This window comes from Pavona decussata, unplaced genomic scaffold (assembly GCF_977016875.1).
Source record: "Pavona decussata unplaced genomic scaffold, jaPavDecu1.1 SCAFFOLD_232, whole genome shotgun sequence".
In the NCBI taxonomy this organism is placed as follows: Eukaryota; Metazoa; Cnidaria; class Anthozoa; order Scleractinia; family Agariciidae; genus Pavona; species Pavona decussata.
The window spans coordinates 968,412-990,167 of NW_028145637.1; the positions used below are offsets into that span (position 1 = coordinate 968,412).

Sequence of the window (21,756 nt, forward strand, 5' to 3'; positions counted from 1 at the left end):
CACTACCATGCTCAAGAGAATAGCGTAGCTCCACTGCTCACTATATAAAAAATATAGACAGACACACACACACACACAGCGGACAGACAGACAGTCGTTTGCCTTCTTCTAAACTAACGCCTTCTTCGTTCAACAAATGTCTTGAGTGTCGTACCACGTGTACTTCGCATCTCGTCATCTGTAGCCGTCGTGTTCAAAGAAAACGATTTGAAGAAACGATAAGAACCAATGTAGCCGCTAAACCAACCAGCCCTCACTACGTAAAGTTTTATTAACTAGACTGAAACCGTAATATACTTGCTCAGCACGGGAAAATAATCGAGCCCATCCCAGCGTGACAGTTCTAAACGAAAAGTAACAAAATAGTAAGGAACGATACAAAATAAAAAAAATAAAACGCCGAAGAAAACATAAGAACGAAATGAGCCTTATCGGTGATTATCCAAACAAGTGAGTCCTAAAACGTAACGATACGATACAACGCCAAGTACATACACTAAAATACGAAATTTACGACGACGCTAACTGAATTTGTACGAAAAAAGGAGCTAAATTCCATCATGCATGTCACAACGAGAGAAAACAACAAAGAAAAAGAAAATAATGAAATAAAATTCCAAAGCGCAGTAACACCTTGTTTTTTGAAAATCCTGGCCATTTTTACTCCGCGTCTTATCTCAAATTTTCAGCCAATATGTTGCTATAAAAACAACTCTAATCTGATTGGACCTCATTTACAAGTGCAAATTGATTTCAAATTGCACAGAAAATCAAAACAAGTGAAAATTTGACAGCGCAAGCTTGTAAAGTTCATGCAACTGATTGGCTAATACAGATTAACACGTTTGTCATTTTAAATTGGCTATCCTCAATCTTTTTCAACATAAGGCAACAGTGCGCGGGCGCGTGGCTCAAATTGATCCACCTCATTGTTTTCTGAATCACCCTTATTACCCATGATCCTTCATTTCCCGTACATTCAGTCAATAGCTGGGGATCACGTCAACATCATCGACCTCTGGATCGAAAGAGATAGCTTCAAGACTTCGTTTGGAGCTCCACACAATCCGAGGTGCCATGGAAGTTTATAACAAGCGAAGTATGATGATCCTCTCCATTGCTCAGATCGTGCTCTCCATGATATTTTTTACGCTTGGTATGGTAGACGGATTTAAAATTCGGTATGGATATGTGAGTCTGTTGTTTACGCCTTGTTGGATAGCAGCTCTGGTAAGTGGATTAAGATATCAGCCCCACTCAGAAAACCCTTGAAGTCTCGTGATGTTGGCTTATCTTTCTTTAGTCACCATATTCAATTCTGTCTTTTAAATACGTGAAAAGAATAAAGTGCGAATCCATTGATTCTGATTCCTGATTCCATCTTGCTCATCGTACCGTTTCATAATTTAACAGTCATTCATGATTTGAAATATTTATTTACTAGAATGATTGATTCATATGAACTAGGTACGTTAGCGATATAGCTGAATTTTACCATGTATGCGAATTTCTCAGTTTTATTTTGGCAAATTGTAATTAAGGTCTTTGTAATAATTGCATGAACTCTTTGCGCATGGCAACCTCGTTTAGATATCATGCCATGTATCACGCTTTACATGAAAGAAGTGCTTTGCAGAAGTGCCTTTAATTTCACATCTATTCATGATTTGAAGTATTTATTAGCTAGAATGGTTGTTTCATACGAACTAGATACATTAGCGATACAGGTGAATTTACCATACATGCTAATTCCTCATGATACTTCGACAGATGGTAAGGTGAGATTGATATGCACGAACGTTTTCCGCATAAATAGTATAAACTATTAACGACGTGTGCATTTTAATGAGAAAGATGACGCAAATTTCAAGATTCGAGAAATAAAACATCGTTTTCTATCGCAAGTACATTTATTTAATGAGGGAAATGGGAGTAAAACAAACTTGTAAGGTGGCCTAAGTAGTAGAGAGGAGAATGAAATAACATTTAACATCCAGATTAAGATTTACGTGAAATTGTTATCTCCAAAGATGCTAGACTCGCCTTCACAAAAGACACTTTTGTGTTTACATTTATAGTTGAATTGAACGAAGCAAAGTAGATAAAATTAGCATCAAGCCACGAACAAAATATTTTCATTTCTCAATTGTTATGTCTACACTTGCCGAGCCATTAAAACCTTTTCTTGGAGTTGACTGATATAATCAGTGGCATCCAACGCTTTATTTCCGTGGACATCTGTTCGGATGAGAAAGAAAATGAGAAAATCCGCAGTTTTCATCGGAAAAATGTGAGTTCTTGGAACTACATCGGTGAAACCGGAAGATGTTTCCAAACACGCAAAAAGGAACATAAACGGAATTTGAAGAATTTTTCTAGTGGATCTAACGTTGCCAACCATGCTTGGAAAAACAATCATTGCATCGATTTTGACAATGCTTGTGTTATCGACAAGGGCGATTACCGCGTTCGAAAAACATTAGAATCCTGGCACACAGCAAAAACTGTCGACGCGGACAATAACTCTAAGCCGTTGCCTAGGCAATACTCCATTTTACTGTAATTAGCCCTCATTTCCATTTTTATCTTTTAGCTTTTATCACACTTCTTTTTATTCCCAAATTTTAGCACCCTTTTTGTATATATTTCCGTTTACGCGCTACATTTCTTATTTCGTTAAAGGCTATAGACTGATAGCCGAAAGCTTATGTGTTAAGAATTTTTAACCAGAGAACGATTTTTACCTAATAAATAGAAACAAAGTTGAGCATCGCCAGTGAAAGTTTGCAAGCCATTCAAACTGAACTTGGTTAAGTCTAGGGTGTGACAAGAAGTGCTTTTATCAGAAAATTGAGAATCATGCATGCGAGCGAGCGTGTCCAGAATTGTGAAATAAGAGCCGAGTCAGTTTCCGAAGAATTAGACTGGAATCGTGACATTCGCAACATTCTTTTCGGTTTCGAAGGGAAAAAAGGCGAAAACTGAAAGGTCATCTTGCATTTTTGGAATTCTAAATTCTTGGGATAAAATTCCTTTTAGTAAAACATTCGAACATATCAATCTGTATTAGCTTAAAGGGGAAGCATCACGCAAATTTGCTGTCACCTCAAAACCCAAAAATGTTTGTCTCTCAGCAGAAACAATGAAATGATTGTCAAGTTTGTTATAAATTATCACTCCAGTGCAAAAAAACTGTCGATTAGTGCCTTTGGCCAGACACATAGTAGACCGGTATGGATCGAAACTTGAAAAATGTTAGACTAATGTTTTTCAAGTTCTTGCATTTTTGCTTCCAAAATACGCTAGAACAGATCACGAGTTGTCTCTTTCAAGAATTGAGTTGATTTTTTTTCCTCTCGTCATTCTAGAATTATTTGGCAGCTAATTGAAGGGCTTATTTCCTCATTTTTAACAAAAGATACCAAAAACCCCATGATACTTCCCCTTTAAACATAACGCCGTTAAGAGGCCGCAAAACGATCTGGGAACACAAGAGACAACATTTTCATTATTTGGCTTAAATGTCCTGCACGGGTGCCCCTGATGAAAGTGTTGCTGAAACTAAATTTTTTACTCTGCCGGAGTTTTTTCGCTGAAGGCAAAGTTTAAACCTTCGGGCCCATGCCAGCAACATGCATAGTCAACTTCGTTTAGAAGTAGCCAAAACATATGGCAACCTGCATTATATTATAAAGTACCATTTACTTCGTCAGACACTCAAATGCCGTTTATAAATTACGTGAATGTATGGTTTTTACATAGCAGACGAGTATGAAATTTTAAATTGTGATCACAAACAGGGCAGCAAATGAATAGGGTCAGGCTTTAGAGAACAGGACAGTACACCAGGAGGGCTCCAAGGATCAAAACCCAACATTTCTAAATTCCAATAAGTCCCGATCCTGATGCATTTGGGTACAGAGCCAGCTATTATTTGTTTTGACAAAGAAAACAATTTGGACTGAGACTTTTTCACTTATGATGCACATTTCATTGTTATAGATAGCTTCAATACAGTGCGGGGGAGGGGGGGGGGTGGTTATTGTTTATGTTGCAAGCAACTCGGATCCATGGAGACTTGTCTCGATCAGTGCAGTGCTTTGCTTGATTTTTTGGAATAAAAGGTTCTTCAGGCGTAAACAAAATAATATTAATCTGAGTCTTCTTGTTTTCTTAATTATCAAGAACAGGAGCCATTAATATGGGCTCCTGTCAAGAATTGAAGCTGTTTCCAGCTTAAACTCGGGCCATATTTAACGGCGTGGTGCGTAAGCCTACAATCTTTTAGCAGTGATAACCTCCAGCATCGATAACTCCTCCAGATCGATAGATACAGAGATATAGTGAGGCAGTAAGTAACCACCAGAAAGAATTGCATTATTTGCAGTACAAATGAAATAAACGGGAAAGCGACATTTGTTAAGTAGAATACCTTGTGTTTCATACTGGGATGCTTTAATTCCCGGGCTTTAATCCTTACGTTTTCACCTTTGACTTAGAGACAGAAACCATTTGTACATTGATTATGTTTTAATACTAACCGTGAGTCAGATATGTATCTGTGTGACCCCGGGTCATTTGGTCATATACGAAGTCTTGTGCGGTATCTCTTGGACAATCGCGACACATAAAAAAATTAATAAATAAAAAAGAACGCGACCGAGAACTTAATTTGACGCCTCACGGCCCGAGTAATTACCTGATTTGTGTTTGTTGATTGTTTTTGTTTTGTTTTGTTTTGTTTTGTTTACTAGTCATTGCCGATCGGTGTGATGGGACTTCTCTTGGCTTACCGTCGCAGACCCTCCTCATTTCTGGTAAGAGCTAATCAGGTCGACTACGTAAGGCTTTTTTCTGTTATGGGTTTTTATTTTGCTTCCAGTCACTGTGGGATGAATAAAATGACAGCAGCACGGTGCGCTGGTGCTAAACCGTATCATGCGTTAAGATTAATAGTACAGTCGGACCTCCATTAAGCAGCCACTTTCCAAAGTCCCGAATTATTATTTTGTCAGTAAAGTGCTGTATTCGATACCTCTATTCAACGGCTAACCTCTATTAAGCGGCCAGTTTTCAAAGTCCCCAGGGTGGCCGCTTAATAGAGGTCCGACTGTATAGGTGATGTTAAGTGTCAAGATACTGCAACACTACCGTACATGCACTTCGCGCATGCCCACAGCCTATTACTAGTGTATTTCCCTGGGTACATGGACAGGGCTGTTAGAGAGAGTCTCCATTAATAGTATAACTTGGGGAATAAAGTTGGCGCACTTAAATTATGAGCATCCACAACTTTGTTGATGTTAAAGCATACGTATACACCACCAAACTGTGTGACTTTCTTTAAAATTTATCTGAAAACAATTTGTTCTGACAACTAGTTGTTCGCGAGATATGACGGGCATCGTTTTCCGAAATTTTGGGTTTATTACATATTTGTGCAAAATCTCAAATGCATTGTCGTTACTTTTACATTTTTATTTCATTTTCGCATTTCTTTTTTTTTTTTTTGTTTTGTTTTGTTTTGATTATTTTGGGTCAACCTCAACTTGAGGTTGTTGGCGAAAATCGTGAAATTCAAGATGGTGGATCCAAGCTGAGGGCTTTGAAAAACCATGGGGCAATTTCTGCCGTTTTGCGAACCCCAAAGGGAACAGTTTTGGAAGTAGATCCCAAGATTTCATTGTGAGTTTTAAAAGAAAAGAAGGCGGATATGGGCACCGCAATTTTTTCAAGCAAGAACAAGGTTAACGTGAATTCTAGTTCTAATGCCACAAACGTTTTTGATATGCTAAAACATGTGACTACGGGTGACGCAACGTTTTACTATCAGCAAATTATTGACTGGGAATCGATATGCTCCTTGATTTTACAATCGGCAACATTACATGTCTTGTGACAAAGTTAGAGACAAACAGCTTGTAATTGTCACCTTATGTAAATAAAACAGTCATTTTCAGACACTGCATCCCAATCGTGTTCCGTATTCAGCAGGGAGGGGGGAAGAGGGAGGGTGGGCTGATCATCACTTAATATCAAGAGAAGTTAAACTCCAATTTATGTTTTCTTTTGTCTCAGACAACTGCTACTTGGTCAGTCAGCGTGGCGTGCATCCTGTTCTCAGCAATGGCAGTGTACCTGTATCATCACTGGGGCTGTCATGTATTATTGTTTTACAAACACGTGAGGGAGCGATCATTCGAGTCACGAAATTTATTCTTCATTACGAAAGAAACAAAATTGGAATACACTGACGAGGAAAAGAACGCCCTGGCTGTGTTCATATTGATGGTCATCTTCTCAATCATTGAAATCATCCTCGCTGCTGCTATCGCCAAAATCAGTAGTGCAAGTCACCAGGCCCCTCAAACGCTCCAGCCGTCTCCTATGTACTACATGTATTACCAGGTAAGCAAGTCTGCTTATTGTATGAAAGTAATAACACGTAATAACGTTACAAATTCCTCGTCCTTTCTGAAGTTGTAGGGAGCTCCGCGCGCGCGGAGCCCCATAGCTAAGAGATTTTTGGTAAACCCATCAGTGCGAGAAATTTTGGTTTTGTTATGACGTCACTTCTGTCCGACCGACCGACCGTACGTACGTACGCTCCTCTATGTAAGCCAATATGAAATAAACGGCGGACTCAATAATTCAGCAGCCCAAGAAATTCCGTGCTCTGAACCTCCTCAAACGAACAACACGTGCGAGCTATCGTAACTATCGCGAGTTGAAGAACAATAAATTTGTTAAATGAATTATTGAGTCCGCCGTTTCTGTAGAAGTTAACTTGCAAGCTAAAATAACCGCGAGCTAGCACAAATGAAATAAACTAATACCTTCAGGTTTTGCCGGTTCTCGTTGTCGGTAAGACCTGCAAAGACGACGGCGACCGCAACAAAGAAATTCAGAAAATAATAGTTTTAATTAGTAAAACACTGGCTCAGCACGTGCGTTATAAACTTCGGTACATTTGTTTGTCGTCCTCTGCAAACAATTACGGACGTGCAATCACCACTTTCAACGTTTTATGGAGAACGATGATGATTTATTTTCCTTTCTCTTACTGAACTTTAAAGTCGCCCCTACGACGTTAGCTCCTGGATAGTTTGGCCACATTACGCAAACTAAATGAGTAGAAATTATATCGCAAATTTATTCAGAAAACGCCAGTGTAATTTTTAAATTCCGTTTTCGTTGACGACGTCGTCGTAATGACAGTTAAAGAAACTGGTATTTCCAAATTTCCGGGTAAAAGGACAACCTCCAGAGGTAGTACAAAAGTTAATTTTGATTGGTCGATGGAGACAATGGTTCATCGACGGTCTTGACAAAAAGGACACGAGGGGACCCCGGGAACAAATCTGTTTGCCTGTGGACAACTGGCCGCTGTTTTCCCCGTGCCAAGGAACTTTTGTTACCCAGCGTGCTGTCCGAGCGTTCAATGTGTCCATGGCGTTCTGGCCGCGGGTCTTTCGAAATTTCAGAAGCGAGCCGACTTGAAAGAAAATCTTTCTAGCAAACGTGATACGGCTTCAATCGAGTCGGAAATGCGATGAAAGGAAAGCTATTTACCTCTTCTTTGATCCTATGAAAGAATTGGGACACCAGGGATGATTTCAACGGATTTATTCTGTTTCGTGTTTCGGAGATGGCTGAAATACTGTTTGGCCTTTCGTTACACTTAACAGTAGAAACCCGAATGACGCTAACTCCCCGAAATCGCTCCGAATCGGCTTGAAAAGCTGGTAAATGACAAAGAATACAACAAGAAACAGGGTAAGTTGACTTTATTGACAAAACACTGTTATTTTCTACCGTTTTACACAAATCCGTTGTATTCCTATACAAATCCTTATAATTCAACGGTTCTCTGATAGTGAGCTTGGGCTGCCTGTGGTCCAACACAAAATGTTCAAAACAATTTATATTAACTCTGTGAATAATCCTCCTACACAAATAATTCTAGTCTCTAAATAAAAGTTAACAAAAGAAGAATACAGAAACATTAATGTTTGGTTGGGGTCAGAAATATTATAGCGTTTACTGCGTGTTTGCAAATATGTGCTGAGAATGAATTCTTATAATACACATTAAGCCCAACACAAAATGTTCAAAACAATTCATAACTGTGAATAGCTCTGTGAATGTTCAAAATTAATTTATCCACGAATATTTGCCGTATGGCAACGACTCAGTTAAGTATTTGTGTGTAGTTTGAAATATGTTAAATATGGAAAATTACCGACAATTGTCTGCAAAATTGCATTTAATTTCTAAATGACTTGCGAGTTGTTTACTCACCACATATTTGTTGTCAACTGACATTTCGCTATTTTTTCGCACTCTCAGTTGCTCTCGGCTTCCAAATTTCCTTATTAGTCACCTGCTTTCTCGAGATATGTCGTTTGTCGAAATATTCAACGAATACGACAATTAGTTTTCTTCAAAATCATCGTTTGTTTTTCTGAAAGAAGTTGGCCATCCCACTTCCCGCCGAAAGGTTGGAGTGTATCATTTCACATTGGCTTACATGGAGGAGCGTACGTACAGACAGTCTGTCGGACGCAAGTGACGTCATAACCAAACCAAAATTTCTCGCACACATGGTTTACCCTGGTTTAATGCAACATGATTGAATTACTCGAAACAATTTACTTTTTTTTACTGAGTGTGTGTATTGCGTATTGTGTATTGAGTGTGTGTAGTGTGTATTGCCTCAGAATCGTTGTACCAAGCGTGCGTTGTCCAGCTGGGTATTCCATATCTCGTTTGACTTACAGGTCAGTCTTCAAATGGTAATTACACCAAATATACTCCGTAGTTTCATTTCATGTAAAACAGGAACTCTACAGTTCTCAGGGATCTGCAGTCGGATAGGTTCAGGGTAGATTATGCATGCACCTAGAGTTAAATAATAAGTGAAACATTTCTGATTCTTAGTAGTGCTCACTAGAACTTACCAAAAAACTTTTTTTTAAAGTTTGATACCTAGCAAGGTAACCTGTTTTCTTTTATTCCACCACAGGCTGGCCAGGATGGTGGACAAACCGTGTACAGAGACACAGGGGTACCACAAATGCATAACGGGACAGTTGACGATCAGCGTCTCTTGACGCGTTGGTAAACGTGTCCTCGCTATGCAGCCCACGTATAAAGTAGCTAATGGTAGCTAATCTTACATAGCGAGGGACTTTTATGTGTTCTTTTCACTTTACTTGTAGTTGTCGGTATTTTTTTCTTTCGATCTTGTTTTAAAAGTGGTAACCATTTTATTCTTAAAATGAGGAATGTGGATATAAATCTTTCCGCATGAGGAAATGAATTTAACTGGTGACGAAGCAAATTAGCATTTTGATGGTTTATTGTATAATGCACCCATGTAAACCCATTCACTCCAAACGCTGAAATATTACGTTAAAAAAATGCAATCCATTGGTTGTCTTTTGACGGTTACCCTTTCATAATATAAGTTTGGTGTTTGTGCTTTATACCTTTGTTAATAGTTGACAATAATCTTTGCACTTATTGGCCGACGGTTTATATTTTAGGTGGCTGGAACATGTTTTCCATCATTTTCTAGCACTTATACTTTGACGGATCAATACTCTTTACTAGTTGATGCAATAATAGTGGTATCTACCAAATGCCCAAACATGAGCAAAGAAGTTAGGGTTGTTTTCTTGACTTGATAGGTTATCATAACAACAGTATCACCTGTTAAAACACCCTAATTTTACTTTTAAGTGGTTATAACTCAAACACGAGCAAGATGACCCCCATTTGTTTTATTCTGAAGCTGTAATTAGTATGTTTAGGTACACCTTTTCGCACAGTTAAAAAAATATATACGGAAGGGGCAAAAGCTACCAGCCATAAAATTTTTGGCAGTGTGTACTGTTGTATGAGCCCTTCTAAACTCGGATCATTGCCCAAGAAACAGATTTCCCCTGTGAAAATCGTAAACGCTCGAGATCACCGCAAGAGGTTAATGCTCGAAAAAATCAAAGCGATCTATTGGTTACCTGTCCTTTTGGAAAGTGATGTCAACAAGGCCACTAACAGGGTTTATAGTATTGTGCACAAATAATTCCAGGAGAGATTTCCTGTAAGGCGTAGAACATCGTCAGAAGACCCTTCCATTATTTATTTAATATCCTGTTTATACTACTCTTCACATATTGTACGATAGTGTTGGGTATAGCTCCATATACCAAGTATTGAGCCAAATCGAAAGATCAGTAAAAAGCACTCAGATATGGATACATTCAACATCCTTCACCAATCCAGTAGATTATTAATGAAAGTGATGTAAACTTGTGGAACAATGTTACGGGCACTCATTTGAATCCATTTCGTAACCTTCTCTTTAAATATACTAGGAGCCGTGCTCTTCATAACACCCACTCTACAAAAGGGGAAAACTAGTCTGAAAACACCAACGGAAACTGAAAGTCAATCTGAAAACCCAGACTGCTTTCCTTTTGATAAATGTTTACAATGCATGATGACTATCGGCCATATGACAAAAAATTCTGGTGGTACTGTCAATATTGCCATATCAGAAAGAAATCCATCTAAAGCCGCAATATTAAGACGCACGCCCAGTCGTTCTTGGAGACAAGCACTGAGGCATCTTTGTACCATCCAATATGATACAATGGTCAGGTCAGAGATCGAATGTTGATTGGTCTAGAGGAATTTGCGATTTTGGTGTAGACGAACGGCGAAGTCATGGACGACCAAAAAAGCCACAGAAGGAGTGCCCCCCTCGTAAATATTTTGCTTACATTTAAGTGACAGATTTATCGCAAACCACTAGACCTGATAGACTTGCATTGGCCCACGGCTGCCTTTGAATTCTTTCTTTTGCTCGGTTGGGCCTCTTCAAACAAACTTTTGACAGAGATAGCTGACATACTGCCCGGTCTCCTACTACTAAGTTATAGTTGTGTAGTATTTTGCATTAAATATTTTTTGGTTAAGTATATGCTGAATAAAAAGGAATAAATTGTTGAAAAATAAAATGGTAACTAATCATTTAGTTGGTGTTCGCTATAATTCTTTATAGGGATCAGCCGTCAGAACCAAACACAGTTCTGGAAGATTCGGTTGCGGGCCGAAAAAATTTAAATATTTTAGGGAAAGTTCGTCAGAGTTTTTAATTTGAGAGCTTAAAGGTGATTCTTATTTACTAAATCATTTATGATTTTCGGGAGTCATTAGGTTCCACTGTGATAATCACACAGTATCGACCAGTGTTTACATATTAACTTATAGTAACTTATTGCGACAGCGACATGGTATTTCAGTTTTTTCGTTCATTGTTCGTAGTCACGCGCTATGAGGTGGACGGATGTCTGAATTCGGGGCCATCCAAAATCTCTACCACGTGCATTTGGTAGACCACCCGACTCGCGTTGGTTGTTCTACTTTTTGCTGTGCTACACCGTGCTGACCAGAGCCAACCAGCTCGAAACAGCTGTCCACGGTTGCCGCATTCTGTTGATTCTCGGTTTGGTCTCTATCATGTCGCTGTCGTATTAAGTTTTCTGCGCAGTCCGAGCAGCCTTCCAGAAATTCGAGTGTATACATCCTTCACTTTAAAAGACGCTTGGGAGTTTTTTAGTGGAAGTAACATCATTAAGTAAACTCACAGACCAACAAAAAGGTATAAGCTTTGAGCTCTCAACGGGGTTAAACCTCTTCCCCCTTCCTCCGGTAACTTCCTGCGAGGTGGACCAACGACGTCATTTCACGTGACAAGCAAGTCATTTATTCCTCACAGCTAGCCGCCGTCTTAGATTTTTCGATATCTCGAAGTACCAAATCCGTGGGAAATCGTTCAAAGTTCAACAAATTTAACAAATAATAATCAAAATGGTGTAAGCAAATGTCAAAGTTACGAAAACATACTTTCTCACAAAAACGTAACAAATCCAATTTCAGCTAAGATTTGTTAAGGACTCTACCTCTTTTCAGTCATGTCCAACATAGACAAATAGATACGGTCTGAACAAACAGCCTCGCGATCCGTACTGGTTGATAGAACGTAAAGACAATTTTCGGTCCGTATACGGTCGGGAAATTACATCTCATAACTGGAGAATTAAATATTTTAACGTGTCACCTGAGCGACAGGGTGAACGGCGTTAATACGGTTTGAAAATCTGTACAGTTTCTTTTCGGTCCGTATACGGACGGAAATTGTATCTCATCTGACCTCATCTGTTAAAATTGAATGAGGCTCCATGGTCTTTTAGATAAGGAGAATATGCTCCGTCTCTTTGTTGGGTCTCTAAGACCACGAACATTGAGCTACAAACAATTGCAATTTTTCATGTTCGATCTGATTCATAAATACTGAAACTGCAGCAAAAATAAAAACAGACAAACAAAAATACTCAATTTTAGTTAGGGGTGTTTCTTTGCGTCCTTGTAACAAGACCTTCTCACCATAAAACTCGAAGATAATTTAACTAACATCATTTAATTCTTCAGCTTAACTCGCTCGTTTTTGTAAATTAAATTTAACCTCGTTATTTACAAATTTAACGATTATTGGAGTATTACGAGCATTTAGCTCCTTGTTGTGTCCTATCCTCAAAACTACTTCCTCGGTGCTGATATAAAAATTCTCAGGAACTCAATTAATTTCAAGCAAGTTTTTTCCTCGTATATTGTCCAATTATTCGTATAGGCGTTTTGTGACATCAAGTTCTCTTTTGAGTGCTAAATTTCAGTCATGGAAGCTTCAAGTGTACATTTTATCTTCTCTAAATTCCGTTTCTATGATCGAAGAAAGTTTGCTCTCAATAATTCAATGTATCTTTTTCCAATATCCCGTAGCCCTATAATTTTTTCTCTAATATCCCGTAACCCCATAACCCCCTCATACTGCCTCTTGTCTATATCCCAATTATTAGTCCGCATACTTGTGCGCGTTCACGTCCTAACACGTTTGTTGCGGATGCAAATGTCCAACATTTTAGCTCAGGTTTGCTGGTGTAGTGTTATGTGGACCATGATTGTAGAGGATTTGTTAATAGCTATGCATAGAAGGACCAGAAAACGTACGTGCATTGCGAAACATGATCTGTAACGGTAAGAATTTTTATTCTTCTTTATTTTGATTTAATTGGAGGAGTGAGCGGGCGCCGTTTCCAGTGTAATAGTTCCAGTAAGTGTAAAAGTCCTTTTTGTCATCTGGACATAACATTTGGATTCTGCAGTACAAATTTCTGTAACGATCACAAGTCTGTAGTTGTTCTTCAGTCTTCTAATAGAATGAAAACGTTTAGATGGCAAAACATCATAACGACCGTAATACCACGAAAACATCAGGTGCCATGTTTCTCTCCTATTTCAGTCGTTTCTGAGAATAATGTTACTATCACACGCTTTCATAGTCACTTCCTAAACGATAATTAGACCCCATCTAGTCTTTTAAATTACACTTAAGTAAATGCATCTTACATCATTCAGTCGGCGTTGTTGAGGTTATAATTATGAGTAAAAGGTATCTACCACTATCCGGGTCATTTTGAAAGGCATTTAAAAAGTTCTTCTAAACAATGCTCTTGTTTGCATAGACTGGGTGGCTGATACACTGCAAATGCGGGCTTATTGGATTCTTTCACTTTTTTTTCCCTTATGTGACAGTTTACAGTCAGTATCGATAGCAAAGACCTATCTACTAACGTGTACTACAAATCTACAGATTTTCTCATAGTTAGTTTATATACTCATCTTTGTACCCGTCATAGGAAGAAAACTCCATCCTGAGTTTTCAATTTCTGAGAGCGGTTATGGTTCTCATTTATCCAATGAATACGATAGAAACATAGGAAAATTAATGCACTTGTGATTTTTCGATTGATTGATTGATCAATTTAGTTAACCATGGATATCCTGACTCTGCCTTTCTTCAAGGGCCAACATTGATCGACCTCATTGTTTTCGGAATTTTACTGTCCGCTAACCTTCATTTCATATTCCACCAATTTCTCATTTACATTTTCCCTCTTTGTCATTCCTTGCGGTTTCAAATAGCATCCTATCATTAGCTCGGGATTGCTACGGAATATCACGCCAACATAAGACTCTGGATCAAAAAAGACAGCTTTGGCTTTGTTTGGAGCTCCACAATCCGAGGTGCCATGGAAGTTTATAACAAACGAAGTATGATGATCCTCTCCATTGCTCAGATCGTGCTCTCAATCATATTTTTTATACTTGGTATGGTAGACGGATTTGAAATTCGCTTTGGATATGTGAGTCTGTTGTTCACACCATGCTGGATAGCAGTTCTGGTAAGTGGATGGATCAGAAAACCCATGAAGTCTCGTGATGTGGTCCTATACTGATCTTTCCTTAGTCACGATATTCAACTTAATACGTGTATGGAATCCAAAGATGCGAAGTGATTTACCGATGAAAGACGTCTTCTAGTTTCTTTGTGGAATTACCGTTTTATTCAACACCTTTTCATGATTTCAAATATTTATTCACTGGAACGATTGATTCATATGAACTCGGTCACGGTGTCCGTTCTCGGTAGAGCTGAATTTTACCATGCATGCGAATTTCTCAGTTGTATTCTGATAGATCGTAAGGTCTGATTGATATGCACGAACTTTTTCCGGATGGTAAACTTTTTTACAGATCATGCCATGTATCACGCTTTGCATGAAAGATGTGCGTTGCCGGGAAGCACCTTTAATTTGACACCTATTCATGATATGAAATATTTATTCATTAGAATGATTGTTTCATATGAACTAGGTACATTAGCGATAGAATTGAGTTTACCAAATATGCGAATACCTTATAATTCGACATGGCATAAACTGTAAACGACGTTTGCATTTTAATGAGAAAGATGACGCAAATTTCAGGATTCGAGAAATAAAACATCCTGGTACACGACTTAGGTAGTCAGAGGGCCAATTACTAAAATCAACCAATCAAATCGCTCTATTGCCGGGCCAATATTTTCCAAGTATTGGACCGAATGATTCCGCGTTATTTCCCGCTTTATATGAAGTGACGATGCAAATTTTTATCAGATGCTTTTTCTGCTGTTAGCTTTCAACAAGCTGGCAAGAGAAAGCTGTCAAATAAGTCAGTGAGAAAAATGCCAATTTTCACGAAAACTAAGTGATGAAGTTAAACGGCCACAAAAATATTAGAAAAGGCGCATATAATTCGACTTCTTTCAGCCACCAACGTCAGATGTCGGATGCACTGAGCGGAAGAAACTAGTCAAAAACTGGAAGCTCAGCGACATAAATTTTGATGATTGCTACTATGCCGTCGACTTGAGATTTCATCAGAACGTGTCGACCTCCGTCAGCAGTTCAAATTACTCGTCAAACTCAAACGCTCATGACAGGGCCCGTTAAAAGTGTTACTAAACAAGCTCTATTTAAGCTACCAAGAAGGCTTATCATTGAAAGCAACGAAGAGGATTGAATTATATATTTCTGACTCGCACATCGCGTGTTTTTTTTTTTTTTTTTTTACTTCTTCTTCCCATCGATCAACCTTTCAACTCCGGCCGATTTTGCCATTTACTTAAATTTTCGATATGCCAGATTTAAATTTTCTAGGTGTTAAAAGCCACAAAGCTAAGCAGTACACTTTATTAAACAGTTCTTTCCTTGTTGAAAGACTCTTGTAGAATCAAAGCTTTTTATTTTCGAGAGAAGTGAGTTGAATGAAAATGGAAAGTTGGCTTTTTTGCCAGTTTTGACAGTTTCTGTCACAATTGATAGATTTTTTTTTTACTAAAAAATATAATCTGATTGGTTCTAAGTAAGTCAAACTGATTTCTGCACCGTAATGGCTTATCCTAACTTTTAGTTTGAAAAATGCTTTCTCTCGCCGAAACACTGTGTAGGCCTTGCTTGGTGAGGACCGTACTGAGAGAATATTAGCTCTCGGTCTTTTTTGTTGCGAACGAAAGTACTGTCAAAAATTCGGGCCGATATTCTCCCAGTACGGCCCTCTTGCTTGCAGTTGTTATAATCACTGGTTTTCAATCGGCTTGATTTTGGTGGATATCTCTTCAGGCTGAACCTTAAATCGCATCAGAAATTCAGAAAATCTGCAGTTTTTATCAACAAAATTCGTAACACTGGAAAACTTATTCTTGTCGCAATAGTTTCATTTAAGGCCGCCACACACGTGAGGAAAGGGCTGAGCAAAATTCCTCTCGAGGCAGTTAGCTCAGACGTTTCCTCCAGTGACTACTGCGGCGACGTTTTGGTGAGAAATTAGCCTTGCGAGGCCGTCATGAAAATATCCAACATGTTTAACGCTTTCCTCACGGCCTCGAGAGGCGAATTTTTGACCAAAATTTCGCCGCACACGAGAGGAAACAGCTGAGCAAACTGCCTCCTGAGGCATTTTGCTCAACACTTTCCTGACGTGTGCGGTGGTGAATCTTTAGGAACTAACACTTTCAAAGTTCAATTATAATTGAACAAAGCTATAGCTTTGACTCACAGATAATAAGCAAAAAAAATAGATATTTAGACAACAATAACAATAAAGTTGATGGCATCGCCAGTGAAAGTTTGTGAAGCAATCAAGGTGAGTTGTAGGGTGTGATAAGAAGTGCTTTGTCTCATGCATACGAGCAAGCTTGACGAGAATTTGTGAAGCCTGGACCAATATGAGTCAATAAACCAATGATAAACAGTGCAGTTTTCGAGGAAAGGTCTGGAGTCGTGGCATTCGCAACATTCTTTTCGTTTACGAAAGGGAAAAGGTGGAAAAAAGGTTAACTGGTATCTTCGGAATAATAAATTCGGGATAAAATTCTGTTTAGGAAAACTTTTGTCAAGCTGAAATTTTCGACTAAAACACTCGAACATATCAATCTGCATTAGCTTATTTAGAGCGGTTTTCAATTGAGTGCCGAGAGTAATTGCGCGTTTGCTTTGGTTTTGCTTTACTACGATCTGTGATTGGTTTGCAAAATTCGTGTCTCTTTCTCGACCAATGACAAACAAAACAAAAAAAAAATCGGAACTTGCTTGCCCGAGTTTTCCCGTACTTGATATCATCGACATGTATTTGCTTTAAGTTCTGATTGGTTCACTGCGCTAGTTACGTTTGTTGTGACTCGTCACAGTAATTACCTTGGCTTTGGATTTATGACATTGAATTGAAAACCACGCTATACTCAAATTTCCTTTAAAAGGCCGCAAAAACGACCTTGGAACACAGAAGACAACATGTAAATTATTTGGACGGGTGCCCCTGATGAAAGTGTTACTGAGAAGTAATTTTGCTTTTGGAGTTTTTTCGCTGAAGGCGTAATTTATACCTTTCCCAGCACCATGGTCAACTTTGTTTAGAAGTAACCAAAACATACACTGTACAAACTTACTGTACCATTTACTCCTTCAGGTACTCAAATGTCGTTGATATAAAATACGTGAGTGCATGATTTTTGCACTGAGAAGCCGAGTATGAAATTGTGAATAGCAAATCACGTATTGAGGTCGGAAATAGGGCAGCAAACTAATAGGATCAGGGTTTAGAGAAGTGAACAGTACACCAAAAGAGTGCTCCAAGGATCAAAAACCAATATTTCTAAATTCCAATGAGTTCCGGAAGCGTTGGGTACAGAGCCAGCTGTTACTTGTTCTGACAAGGAAACCATTTTGGACTAAGCCTTGTTCATCCATGATGCAACTGTTACTGTAATAAATTGCTTCAATATAGTGCTTGTTTTTCGAAGAACCAGCAGGGTGGAAGGGTGGCCATGCTGTAAGCAACTCGCGGAGTCTATGCGAGAGCTGTCTCAGTACAGCGCTTTGCTTGATATATTAATTTACCCAAACCCTGGAACAAAAGGTTCCTCAGTCATAAGCAAAATGATATACATTAATCTTAATATTCTTGTTTTCTTGATTAATTATGCGATTTGTGTTTGTTAATTTTTGTTGATGTTTTTTTTGTTTGTTTACCAGTCATTGCCGGTCGGTGTAATGGGACTTGTCTTGGCTTACCGTCGCAGACCCTCCTCACTTCTGGTAAGACCTTTTCAAGTCGACTACATAAGCCTTCTTTCTGCTATGGGTTTTATTTTGCTTCCAGTCACTGTTGGATGAATAAGAATGACAGCAGTATGGTGCACTTGTGCTAATCCATTTCATTCTTTTAATATAAATGGCATAAATTAGAATGTAAAATTCCACGCACTAATTTTGAGCATTCACAATTTCTTACTGTTAAACCAAAACCGCCATACTGTGTGACGTTCTCTTAAATTGATCAGAAAACAAACAATTTAATTATTATGACAATTTATTGTTCACGAGACATGACATTTCCATGGTACATGTATAACAGTATTTTATTGTACATCTTTTAACGAAATTTTGAGTTTACTACCCACTTGTGCAAAAAATCTCAAATGCATTGTTACTTTTACAGTTTTATACCATTTTAGCATTTTTGTTTTTTTAGGGGGGGGGGGGGGGGGGTCAAGCTCGAGTTTTGCTGGAAATGGTGAAATTCGAGATGTATGCAGTTATGCGAACTGAAATATTTTTTTTTTTAAATCGCAAGACTTAACAGTTTTAATGCTCTGCAAGAAGTTAAGAAGGTGGATACGGGCACCCCACATATTAACTGACAGACAATTAAGCAAGAACAAGGTGTCCCCACCGGGAAGTGTTATGTTCTAATTCTAATGCCGATGAAAAAAATAGAGACAAACAGCGCTTGATTGCACTTTTGTGCATTGTTATGTGCTAATATATTCGCCTAAAACGTAGCCTTTGCGATTGTTACGTTGCTGTTAACGCAAATGTTTTCATTAGCTAATTTGCCATCTTAAGTAAATAAAACAGTCATTTTCAAACACTGTGTTTGTGACATGATCTACACAGCAACTTTCTAATTTTATTCAGGCTGATTATTACTAAATATAAAGAGAAGTAAAATTCCCTTTTATTGTTTCTGTCTCAGACAACCGCTACTTGGTCAGTCAGCGTGGCGTGCATCCTATTCTCAGCAATGACCGTGTACCTGTATCATCACTGGGGAAGTCATATGTTACTGTTTTACAAACACGTTAGGGTACAATTATTAGATTCACGAAATCAGAATATATTCTTCATTGAGAAAGACACAAAAGTGGAATACACAGACGAGGAAAAGAACGCCCTGGCTGTGTTCATATTGATGATTATCTTCTCAGTCATTGAAATCGTCCTCGCTGCTGCTATCGCCAAAACCAGTAGTGCAAGTCACCAGAACCCTCAAACGCTCCAGCCGTCTCCTACGTACTACATGTATAACCAGGTATTTGTTTGAGAAAAAATATTGTAGGACAAAAAAATAGATGCAATATAAAGCAGGATTGAATAACTCGAAACTATTTATATTTTTTCAAACAACTTTTACTGAGGTACAGAGTGTATTGCCTTAGAGTTGTTGTACCAAGCGCGTTTTTCATCTGGATATTTCAGATTTCGTTTGACTTACAGTTTAGTTTTCAAATAGTGGTTACACCAAATATACACTGTACTTTAATTTCATGTAAAACAGGAACTTCAAAGTTCTCAGGGATCTGTAGTGGAATATAGGTTCCGAGTAGTTTATGCATGCACCTAGAGTTAATTAATAAATGAAACATTTCTCATTCTTAGGAGTGCTCATAAAAAATTGCCATAATAAATGTTTCGTCGAGGGAAATATTCCCCCAATATATACTGAGCCTTTGGCGAATAATTGTTTTAGTATAATTACTCAGGTGATTATCAGAGAAAAACAAGAACCGTCCGAAAAGTGTCAAATTTGTTTGTTTGTTTGTTTGCTAAATTGTCACGCATCATTCCCCAATATATACTGAGCCTTTGGCGAATAATTGTTTTAGTATAATTACTCAGGTGATTATCAGAGAAAAACAAGAACCGTCCGAAAAGTGTCAAATTTGTTTGTTTGTTTGTTTGTTTGCTAAATTGTCACGCATCAATGAACAGAGAAGCGCAGTTTGCCGATCACATGCTCAATCGAAATCACATGGTAAATCGATAAACTGCTCACGCCTCAAGCAGAATATCAGTATCCTTAACTTCTGTTTCGTTTTAATAACACAGAGCATTGACTTCTTCAGTGTATGAATGTTAGGTTTCTCCCACCCGTTTACCAAAAATAGGTCTAGATGAATAATCTGTTTTGTGTAAAATTCGATGATGACGCGTGTTTACTTAGCACTTTGTCGCACAATTTCTTGTTGATAGCTTCACCGGTTATTGACACGGACTTTTGTAAATTACCCTCGGTGATAAGCTGCTTCAGGTGGAAATTAAGTTTTTTATTGGCTTCACTAAACAAAGCCAAAACAAAGAGAACGAAGTCGATACGATAAATAACGTTTCAAACGAGTCGAAAACGAGAGCTCAACTCAACTGACTTAAGTTATGCAAAACCTAGCTTAAGAAATAAAAAGGTGACGGAGAAACTAATTACACACTAAATGGGGCGGTAAAGCTTGAATATGCGAAAGTATACAAAAGCAAACTAAGTGTTACGAAATATAAACGGAAAAATAGACGATAATGAGACAGAAAAGTGCGGACGCGAAACTTAACGAAACAAAAGTTGCAGATTACTATTATTGGTCCAGTCGTCCCAGATAGAAATTTTCGTTGTGATCTTTAGAAGGTGTTCGAGAGCCGCTCAAACCGTCAAAACAAACTATAGCAAACTATAGTTTTCTTATAAACTGCCGTCTTTTCTCCCTGTTTCTCCTCACTGAATCATAAACCTTAAAGAGACATTTATTCATCTCTTTTACTTCCATGCCTTCAAATTCTGTCTTAATTTCGCTTTGTTGGTGAAACCATTCTGTTAAACGAAAAACATTTTGCCCGAATTTCATTTGTTGTTTTCATTTTTTAGCTTTATATTGGTATCGACATCGACAACATTTTCATTGCAATTTACAACGCTTTTTTATTACAATTAGCAAAAATTTCATATCTTGCCTTCGAAAAGTGTCACCCCGGACTTAGCTGCATCTTAAGTGCCTTTTGGAATTGCATTTCTTCCATCGTATAATACTTCTTCCTAAGAAACATCAACAAATCGCTAAACGGCCATTTTGAATATCAGTGCTCCGCTACAATCACCTCGCGTGAGGTGATTATAGCAGGATGTGACGAAATCCTCGACCAATAAGATCAACGGAATCTCTATAATCACCTGAGTAATTATACTAAAGTTTAATACCTAGAAAAACAACCTATTGTCTTCTATTCCAACACAGGCAGGGCAGGATGGTGGACAAACCGTATGCGCAAACACAGGTGTGCCACAAATGCACAACGTGACAGCTGGCGATCAGCGAGTCTTGATGCATTTGTAAATATGTCATCGCTGAGGTCACATTATGCAGCCCACGTATAAAGTAGCTAATGATAGATAATCTTACACAGCGAGGGAGATTTAAATGTGTTGTTTTCACTTTATTTGTAGTTGTTGGTATTTTTTTTGTTTCGATCTTGTTTTAAAAGTGGTAAACGTTTTATTCGTAAAAAGAGGAATGTGGATGTAACTCTTTCCGCATGAGGAAATGAATTTAACTGGTGACAAAGCAAATTAGCATTTTGGCGGCTTATTATATACTGCACCCATGTAAACCCGTTTATTCCAAACGCTGAAATATTACGTTAAAAAATGCAATGCATTAGTTGTCTTTTGACGGTTACACTTTCATAATATAAGCTTGGTACT

General features: G+C 38.2%; 1 protein-coding gene across 3 annotated transcripts; it reads left to right on the forward strand.

Annotated features, from left to right (window-relative positions):
• The first annotated feature begins 89 nt into the window (after positions 1-89).
• On the forward strand, positions 90-21,491 carry LOC146458647 (uncharacterized). 3 transcript variants are annotated; one of them, XM_085090536.1, is made up of 4 exons: positions 90-1,230; positions 4,755-4,817; positions 18,985-19,320; positions 21,294-21,491. In XM_085090536.1, the coding sequence occupies exons 1-4, from the start codon at positions 1,078-1,080 to the stop codon at positions 21,351-21,353; spliced, it is 612 nt and encodes a 203-aa protein (XP_084946662.1). In that variant the 5' UTR covers positions 90-1,077; the 3' UTR covers positions 21,354-21,491. The 3 variants fall into 3 exon arrangements, with proteins under 3 accessions (XP_084946662.1, XP_084946663.1, XP_084946661.1); XM_085090535.1 differs by lacking the exons at positions 18,985-19,320; positions 21,294-21,491 and adding exons at positions 6,079-6,408; positions 9,026-9,372 and having other exon boundaries at positions 807-1,230; XM_085090537.1 differs by lacking the exons at positions 4,755-4,817; positions 18,985-19,320; positions 21,294-21,491 and adding exons at positions 6,079-6,408; positions 9,026-9,372 and having other exon boundaries at positions 782-1,230.
• The last annotated feature ends 265 nt before the right edge of the window (positions 21,492-21,756 follow it).